Source organism: Rhinopithecus bieti, unplaced genomic scaffold (genome assembly GCF_001698545.2).
Source record: "Rhinopithecus bieti isolate Rb0 unplaced genomic scaffold, ASM169854v2 scaffold_33647, whole genome shotgun sequence".
NCBI lineage: Eukaryota > Metazoa > Chordata > Mammalia > Primates > Cercopithecidae > Rhinopithecus > Rhinopithecus bieti.
In genome coordinates, this window is record NW_016814745.1 from 335549 (window position 1) to 345810 (window position 10262).

General features: G+C 36.5%; 1 protein-coding gene across 1 annotated transcript in view; it reads right to left on the reverse strand.

Annotated features, from left to right (window-relative positions):
• The window catches only part of LOC108515206 (netrin receptor DCC), a 222517-nt gene that overhangs the window by 83742 nt on the left and 128513 nt on the right, over positions 1 to 10262 (reverse strand). Inside the window, exon 10 of the mRNA XM_017851901.1 lies at positions 5336 to 5498. Within this exon, the coding sequence (XP_017707390.1) occupies positions 5336 to 5498 (163 nt within the window). The remainder of the gene's footprint in view (positions 1 to 5335; positions 5499 to 10262) is intronic.

Below are 10262 nucleotides of genomic sequence, written 5' to 3' on the forward strand. Positions count from 1 at the left end.
TTTTTTTTTTTTTTTTTTTTTTTTTTGTCTTTCTTGAAGTGTGCTGATGAGGATAGGAGATAAAGAATCCTAGAGCTAGAATCTACTTTGTATTTTAGCAGAGAAAAAATAACACTACCTGCACTTTGCTGATTTCCTAGTGGTAGCCCCACAATGTTTTAAAACAATGGTCTAAAATGACTATTTTCCTGTGCCTAAGATAATAACTCACTGCTAACCATTTATTCCCTGAATTCATTTCTGCATACTTCACTTGCCCACAGCAAACTGATCTGCAACTCACACACAGCTCCCTGTGTAATCTACTCCTAGTAACTTCATAGAAAATGTAGTGCCATTCTCAAACTTGGATGTTTCACCCAGGAATCTCTCTTTCTACATCAAAATGCCAAATAACTTAACACCAGCATCTGTATGGCTGCACACAGAGAAGTGCCGGTTCCCACATTCAGGAAAACATACTCAGGAAAAATACCTTATTTAACTCAATATTTAAATAACCTGGAATAAAGAAAGTAGTCAAGATAAAACTGAAACCAGCAATAAATTACAAAATCTTGTTTCCCCTTGCTTACATGCATGCCTTTTTCATTTATTCATTTATTTGCTCGTTTCCATGACTTCAATACCAACCGGCCCCAGATGGCTTCTGTTTTTAAAAGAGTTCCAAACCTGGCAGAACCTTTTTGTATGCTGTGATTCATAATCTCCACTGGGGAAGAAATTATAATTCCTCATAAAATGAATAGGCATTTTTCTGCTGGATTTTAATCAGATCAAGACCATTTCTAAGAAGCTGCTCACCCATCTAGCTGACTGTCAGTCAAGAAGCTAAAGATCTCTAAACAGACTTTATTTCCTTTTTGTATTTATTCTAACCATGACCATCTAACCACTTTTATTTCCGATCATATCTCTTATTAAAGGAGAAATCTTTGGCCTTGGAGAGCCTCTCCTTCTTTTGTCCCTCCAACCTCTACCACAGCAGGTTTGTAATAAAACTAGCATGTGCTCATAATTAAATTGTCTGAAATTTGTCTTAAAACCTATAGGAACAGTGGTCACCCTGACCTTCTGCCCATCTGTTGGTTCTTGACATGATGCTGCTCATTGCAGCCCACGGTTCCTGCGTCTCACCATTAGATTCTTCAAAATGTGTATTCAGATGCTCCTAGTGCAGTGGTTGCCAAAGTGGGGTCTCTAAACCAGAGGCATCAGCACTGCTACTGCCTGGGAACTTGTTAGAAATGCACATTCTCAGGCCCCACTGCAGAACCACTGAATCAGAAACTTGGTTGCAGGGAGCAGTATGTCTTTTAACACTCTCCAGGCAAATCTGTCTAAAATTTAAGAAGCACTATCATAATGAATTACTTGGTTTTGTTTATATTTCAAAGCTAGTTTTTCTATTAGACACAGAGTATTTCACATGTTTGGCCCCTCTGTAAATACCAAATATATCTTTTCCCTCAGGCACCAGTCATCTTTCTGCTTCTAAAATAGCCCTAGAATAGGAGGGTCTCCTTCTACCCCAGGTATCCTTGATAAAGGCAAAGCAAAGAACCCTCCCAGGCTCTCTGCTTTCTCCTTCTCACATCAGGACAAAACTTTCACAGCATGGTCAGGTACCGCTGCTCTATTTTTTGTTTTGTTTATTCAATTTCTGCCCACTGTGCCTTCAAAATCCTACTTACTTACAAATGACTTATTCTTTAAGTTTCCTTTCCAGTCTCTCCTTAAGGACTGACCATCTCAGGTCACTGTAATCTTAGAGTATCTAAATCATTTCCCTCATCTCTCTCTATACCACTCACCTTGGCATTGATCACTGTGTCTTATTGAGCTGTCCAGCTGCTCCCTTTGTGATAATTCAATTCCTTCGGTGATAGTGGAGCAAACTCTAACTTCTTCAACATCATCCATTGTTTTACAACACTTAATTTATTTATTCAATCAATATTTATGGAAGATTTATGTGTCAAGAAATGTGCTAAGTACTACAAATGTAAAGATGGGGGGAGGCACTGAAAGCTTAAAAAATGATTTTAACATGGCATGGCTCCTGGGAGTTTCTGCATTGTTAGAATGAGGAGCATGCACTGTGGCATGACAGGTTGTGTGCATGAAAGAGTAGAAGGGACCAAAACATAGGAGGCCTTGGCCCAAATAGATACATTTTTAATAATATCAAGAAGTCAATGGGAAATTGCAAAAAGATTTTTAGCTTGAGAGTTAACATTAATCAGATTTGTTACTTTGTATGATGCAGATCCCATATAAAGCACACAATAATTACTTGAATTAAATAATAAGAACTGCTTTCCATTACTGACATGCAAGCATTTATCTGAAAGCTTCTTCTCTGGTTCTGTATTGGTGTACCCATTCCTTACTTTATACATAATCTAGTACTCTAAGGGGAGTTTTTTTTCCTTTTCACTTTTAATTAGTATGTTGGGGAAGTGAATGAGTAAAAACCAACATGGATTGAGTGTCTATTTTATGCAAGACTGTGTCCATTCAAGTTCTAAAATCCAGCTATTATCATACAGGTTATTTTGGCACATCATAATAAATTACTAAGTTCCCACTATGGACACAGGACTCATCTACTAAAGTTGTTCACAACTTTATTAGGCAGATGAATAAAGAGTGCTATACTAATTCCAGTGGTTAAGGCATGCCCATCACCTGATAGGGACTGAGGCAGGAACATTCTGCCCCACCAGGGGTTTGGGGAAGTCTTCAGGAAGGAAGGAGGCTTGAAGTGAGTGTGAATAAGTAATTACAAGTTAATCAGAAAAAGATACATTAATAAGTATAAACATTTTCTGCTTTCTTTCCAAATCTTTTCAAAGGCTTCTAGACCCTAATTGTCCATTTTGATTATTTTATTCCACCAACTGCTATTAAAACAAAACTAAAATCTTGTATTAGAAACCCAGGTCAAATTTCAGATACTCAAATATATCTCAGAAAGAATTCTGAGATGGAATTAAGATATACTGAAGTCCTAAGGTAGCTGATACTTCAAATATCTACAAGGTGAATATTGAAAACCAATTAAAATGTTAACAAGTGAAAAATCAGTGAAAGTGACCTATAGTACTTAGAATACTGCAGATTTCATTTAAGAGCTTAAACATTTCATCGTCAGTACTAAAAATAATTATTTTTGCCAAGATTTGAATGCATACTAATCTTTAAAACTTGCTATCAAGTCAAATAGAAGGCCCAGCCAGCCAGTGGTTCTAATGAGTACACCTTGTGTTTTATTTACATGTTTAAATTTAAAGCATTCAGACATGACTGCAGATCACCTACCCAGGTAATTGCCTTAGAAATGTAATAACCAGGCCAGGTGTGGTGGCTCATGCCTATAATCCCAGCACTTTGGGAGGCTGACATGGGTGGATCATGAGGTCAGGAGATCGAGCCTATCCTGGCTAACAAGGTGAAACCCCATCTCTACTAAAAATACAAAAATTAGCCGGGCGTGGTGGTGGGCACCTGTAGTCCCAGCTACTCGGGAGGCTGAGGCAGGAGAATGGCATGAACCTGGGAGGTGGAGCTTGCAGTGGGCCAAGATTGCACCACTGCACTCCAGCCTGGGCAACAGAGCAAGACTCCATCTCAAAAAAAAAAAAAAAAAAAAAAAAAAAAAGAAAAGAAAAGAAATGTAATAACCATGCATTCTAGATCTCCTGGATTTGGTCAATTTAATATATTTTGTCCTTAGTATCTGCAGATAAATTCTAACTTATCACATGTGTTCCCTATGTTGGGCAAGAAAATATTATTGCCTTATAAAAAGCAGAGAAACAGGGACAAAAATCAACTTAAATTTTGTTTCTTTTTTTCTATTTTGAGACAGATCTCACTCTGTCACCCAGGCCAGAGTACAGTGATGCAATCATGGCTCACTGCAGCCTCCACATCGCAGGCTTAAATGATCCTTCTACCTCAGCCTCCTGAGTATCTGGGACTACAAGTGAGCACCACTATATCTGGCTAATTTAAAATTTTTTTAGAGATAAGGTCTCACTACTTGGCCCAGGCTGGTCTCAAGCTCCTGGTCTCAAGCCAGCCTCATGTCTTGGCCTCCCAAAAGGCTGGGGTTACAGGTGTGCCCAGCCTTAAGTTGTCATAAAATATAATTTTTCTGTATTAGATGTCATACGATAATCTCACTAATAGAAACTGTGGAAGGGGTCTCTTCAAAGTACAGTAGTAAAAAAGTTTAATAAATAACTGAAAAGAAATGCAAAATTATTTGTATTTCCTATTAATTTAAAGTTTAATGCTACCATGCGATTCTATAAATTAGAAGTATTGCATGGGAAATTTCTATGTTTCAAAAGTAGAAGATTGTTACCTGGCTCTGGACAATTCAACCAACCAACAAAAAAAAAGCTAAAGAGAATGATAGAAAGCATTTAGTCCAAATTATCATTATACTTAAAGAAATTGCCACCCAAGTATGAAGGGTCTTCATTTAGGTGATATAATTAGTTTATTTAAAGAAGCAGTAGACCCAGAACTAGAACTTGTGTACTAACTTTCATTAGCTATTTTATGTAATAAAAAGGAAATCTTACCCACCACTCTGAATCAACTGGATAGCCTAATTGTTAAATATATTTGTTTTTTTTTTAAAAAGGATCAGGTTTATTAAATGCATAGACACTTACCTGAATAAGATATTACTGAGAGTCCACATAACTTTTACAATTCACTTGGATGTAATTCAAGTACCCCAACAAAACTCAAAGAAAAATTTATATTCTCTAGAACCCCAAAAGAGATATTGAAGTAGCTCGTGAATGTGTTTTCTACTTCACCTTATTAATTATGTTAAAGTCCAATTTTCTAAGAACTTTGGAGGGGATTTCATTTCTGTGTCAGATTGGAATTGATTTTGCTTTCACCTGCATTATCCAGTTTGTTCTGAAGGGCTCAATTGTGGTGATGCAGAGGAGTAGGGGTCCTCAATGGAACAAACAACAAAACTAAACTATAGTTCAGAAATAACTTGAAGGAAACATTTTATTTCTCTCTATGAAAATACGCACACAAAGGGATGAAAAATGAATGCCAACGGATCTACTACCAAAGAAAGATATGAAACAAAGTGTGAAACACAGGTAACTATTAAAAGACTTTCAGAGTGCAGTAAGGAAAAACCAAACTGACTGTAAAACTGTTTTTGGATTTTCAGTCATTAATAGAACCATTTATTCTTTAATTCAGAACCATTTATTCTGAATAATTTATTGTGAATAATTCAGAACCATTTATTCTTTAATTCTTTAATTCAGAACCAGCTGTTACCTACTTTCTCTGCTGGGCTGAAGAGCGTCGGGTGCAAATCACAGCCACGATGACCACTGCCAGCACTGTGATGACACCAACGGTGACCACGACGATCACAAGCAGGTTGCTGTTCTTCTGAGGAGTGACGCTGCCATGTGGAGGGTGCATCTGTCCAATTGGCGGCTCTGGGAAAGGACAGGAAAATGGAGTTCAGGTTTAGGAGGATGTGGCAGAAGTGTTTATCAAGCTCTCTTAGGATGTACAAAGTTCCTAATGTTCTGGGCTTTTCTGAACTTAAGGGTGGTGATGGGAGTTTGAGGGAAGCAATGAAAAGATGAGAGGAAACACCTACACTATTTACACAAGATACATGAAAACCTATATCTGCACAAAAAGTCTTACAGACAAACGTTCATAGTAGCACTGTTCAGAATGGCCAAAAGTGGAAACAAGCTAAATATCTATGGACTGACAAATGAATAAACACATGTGGTGTGTGTGTGTGTATATATATATATATATATATATATATATATATATATATATATTATATGTGTGTGCGCATGTGTGTATGTATGTGTGTGTATATATATACACACACACATGTATATATACATATACTATATATATGTGTGTGTGTGTGTGTATATATGTGTATATATCCCTATGATAGAATATTACCCAGGAATAAAAATAAATGAGCACTAATATCTGCTATAATATGGATTAACTATGGAAACACTGTGCTAAGTGAAAGAAGCCAGACACAAAAGGACATATATGATTCTATTTATATGAAATATCCAAAATAGGCAAATGCAGAAAGACAGAAGGTAGATCAGTGTTTTCCAGTGGATGGAGAGAGGGGTGAATGGGGAGGGATAGCTAACAGATACAGGTCATACTTTTGGGATGATGACAATGTTCAGGAACTAAACAGCAGTGATGGTGGCCCAAGCTTATGAATACACTGAACACTGATTAATTGTACAATTTCAAAGCATGAGTTTATGGTACATGAGATAACATCTCAACAAAAATAAGATTAAGCTTCCTGTTGAGTGAAAGGCAGGGAGAGGAGGAGAGATGATACTTTTTACCATAAGAATTCCTGAGTGACAAGAACCAGAGAGGCTATGGTTTATGAGGAAACACTATTTATTTGATGCTGTAAAAGATAAACTGCTTGATACCAATCACTCACAATTTACCACCATCCCTTTGAAGATGCCATCTATAAAGCAATTTAATTTTCAACCTGTCAAAAGTGTATGAATCCCACTTAAAAGCAGCCAATGGGTTCAAGAGTGCCACAAAGTCCTAATACAAATGTTTTTCTGCATTGCATCATACCACGTGGCAGAAATTAAGCAGGTGGAAAATAACAGAATAATAAGACATCTGTGATGAGTTCCTTGCCTAAATAAGAATGGCTAATGACCCTTGATATAGCTTTCTTAAGTCCTCAGTCAATGATAGATCAATAGGAAATACTCTGTTCTATGTCATGTTTGTCATTACAAGTTATACATTTCTTAAAAATTAAATATGTTATATTATTTACAAATAATTTAGAAAGTATCAAAAAGCAAGGAGTTTGTATGTTTTCCTATACCTAAATTTGATTCTTTTTCTTTAATAACCTATATTAATTTTCTAAACCCACTGAGCAAAATATTTATACCTTCTGAACCTCAGTGCCTCAATCTGTATAAACAATATAATACTTATTGTGTGCAGTTACTGAGAGAATTAGAGAAAATACATACAAAACAACCATCTCAGCACCTAATACAGAAGAAGTGCTTATAATAAAATTACATGACTAAAGCAGTAAATAAAATGTTGCCTAAATTTATAATCTACAATAGCATTTGGGATACTTACGGTGTAGACTTCCAGTCTGTAGAGGTTTTTTTGTTTTTTTTTGTTTTTGTTTTTGTTTTTGTTTTTGTTTTTGAGACAGAGTCTTGCTCTATCGCCCAGGCTTGAGTGCAGTGGCACAATCTTGGCTCACGGCAACCTCCGCCTCCTGGGTTCAAGCGATTCTCTTGCCTCAGCCTCCCAAGTAGCTGGGATTACAGGCATGTGCTACCATGCCAGGCTGGCTAATTTTTGTATTTTTAGTAGAGACGGGTTTTGCCATATTGACCAGTCTGGTCTCAAATGCCTGACTTCAGGTGATCCACCCACCTCAGCCTCCCAAAGTGCTGGGATTGCAGGTGTGAGCCACCGCGTTTTTAGGAATAATATTGATGTGGTTTGGTTGTGTCACTACCTAAATCTCATCTTGTAGTTCTCATAATCCCCATGTGTCCCAGAAGGGACCCAGTGGGAGCTAATTTAATCATGGGGTTGGTTACCCGCATGCTGGTCTTGTGATAGTGAGTTCTCACAACAAGATCTGATGGTTTTATAAGGTGCTTTTCGTNGTGTGTATATATATATATATATATATATATATATATATATATATATATATATTATATGTGTGTGCGCATGTGTGTATGTATGTGTGTGTATATATATACACACACACATGTATATATACATATACTATATATATGTGTGTGTGTGTGTGTATATATGTGTATATATCCCTATGATAGAATATTACCCAGGAATAAAATAAATGAGCACTAATATCTGCTATAATATGGATTAACTATGGAAACACTGTGCTAAGTGAAAGAAGCCAGACACAAAAGGACATATATGATTCTATTTATATGAAATATCCAAAATAGGCAAATGCAGAAAGACAGAAGGTAGATCAGTGTTTTCCAGTGGATGGAGAGAGGGGTGAATGGGGAGGGATAGCTAACAGATACAGGTCATACTTTTGGGATGATGACAATGTTCAGGAACTAAACAGCAGTGATGGTGGCCCAAGCTTATGAATACACTGAACACTGATTAATTGTACAATTTCAAAGCATGAGTTTATGGTACATGAGATAACATCTCAACAAAATAAGATTAAGCTTCCTGTTGAGTGAAAGGCAGGGAGAGGAGGAGAGATGATACTTTTACCATAAGAATTCCTGAGTGACAAGAACCAGAGAGGCTATGGTTTATGAGGAAACACTATTTATTTGATGCTGTAAAAGATAAACTGCTTGATACCAATCACTCACAATTTACCACCATCCCTTTGAAGATGCCATCTATAAAGCAATTTAATTTTCAACCTGTCAAAAGTGTATGAATCCCACTTAAAAGCAGCCAATGGGTTCAAGAGTGCCACAAAGTCCTAATACAAATGTTTTCTGCATTGCATCATACCACGTGGCAGAAATTAAGCAGGTGGAAAATAACAGAATAATAAGACATCTGTGATGAGTTCCTTGCCTAAATAAGAATGGCTAATGACCCTTGATATAGCTTTCTTAAGTCCTCAGTCAATGATAGATCAATAGGAAATACTCTGTTCTATGTCATGTTTGTCATTACAAGTTATACATTTCTTAAAATTAAATATGTTATATTATTTACAAATAATTTAGAAAGTATCAAAAGCAAGGAGTTTGTATGTTTTCCTATACCTAAATTTGATTCTTTTCTTTAATAACCTATATTAATTTTCTAAACCCACTGAGCAAAATATTTATACCTTCTGAACCTCAGTGCCTCAATCTGTATAAACAATATAATACTTATTGTGTGCAGTTACTGAGAGAATTAGAGAAAATACATACAAAACAACCATCTCAGCACCTAATACAGAAGAAGTGCTTATAATAAAATTACATGACTAAAGCAGTAAATAAAATGTTGCCTAAATTTATAATCTACAATAGCATTTGGGATACTTACGGTGTAGACTTCCAGTCTGTAGAGGTTTTTTTGTTTTTTTTTGTTTTGTTTTGTTTTGTTTTGTTTTGAGACAGAGTCTTGCTCTATCGCCCAGGCTTGAGTGCAGTGGCACAATCTTGGCTCACGGCAACCTCCGCCTCCTGGGTTCAAGCGATTCTCTTGCCTCAGCCTCCCAAGTAGCTGGGATTACAGGCATGTGCTACCATGCCAGGCTGGCTAATTTTGTATTTTAGTAGAGACGGGTTTTGCCATATTGACCAGTCTGGTCTCAAATGCCTGACTTCAGGTGATCCACCCACCTCAGCCTCCCAAAGTGCTGGGATTGCAGGTGTGAGCCACCGCGTTTTAGGAATAATATTGATGTGGTTTGGTTGTGTCACTACCTAAATCTCATCTTGTAGTTCTCATAATCCCCATGTGTCCCAGAAGGGACCCAGTGGGAGCTAATTTAATCATGGGGTTGGTTACCCGCATGCTGGTCTTGTGATAGTGAGTTCTCACAACAAGATCTGATGGTTTTATAAGGTGCTTTTCGTCCTTCTGCTCAACATTTCTCCTTGCTGTCCTTCCCCATGTGAGGAAGGATGTGTTTGCTTCCACTTCTACCATGATTGTAAGTTTCCTGAAGCATCCCAAGTCATGCTGAACTGTGGGTCAATTAAACCTCTTTCCTTTATGAATTACCCACTCTCAGCTACATCTTTATTACAGCGTAAGAACGTATTAATGCAAATACTCATTGTGATAGCTAAATTAACCTATTCTCACAAGTTAATATAATAACCCAGTACTTGCCTCAAAATTGCAATGTGTTTTGACAAGTTGCCGAAGAATCATTGCTTTTGTAAAAAAAAAAAAAAAGTAATCAAAACTCAAATAAATTGTAGCTGATTCATTATTATTGAAAACAGAAGTACTTCTGATATAAGTTGAATCTTAGAGGAAAAAAATTCATCAAAAGTTTTAAATAATAGCACTTTCTGTTTAAAAAAATTATGATTACAAATGAAAGAAATAGGATTTCCTTGAAGTCATTTTTACACTTACCATAAAAGAACGAAGCAAGAAATGAAAGGTCAAAACTCCCTTTTTTTCAGTTTTACTTATTATTTAAAAGTTATTTTACAGTAGTA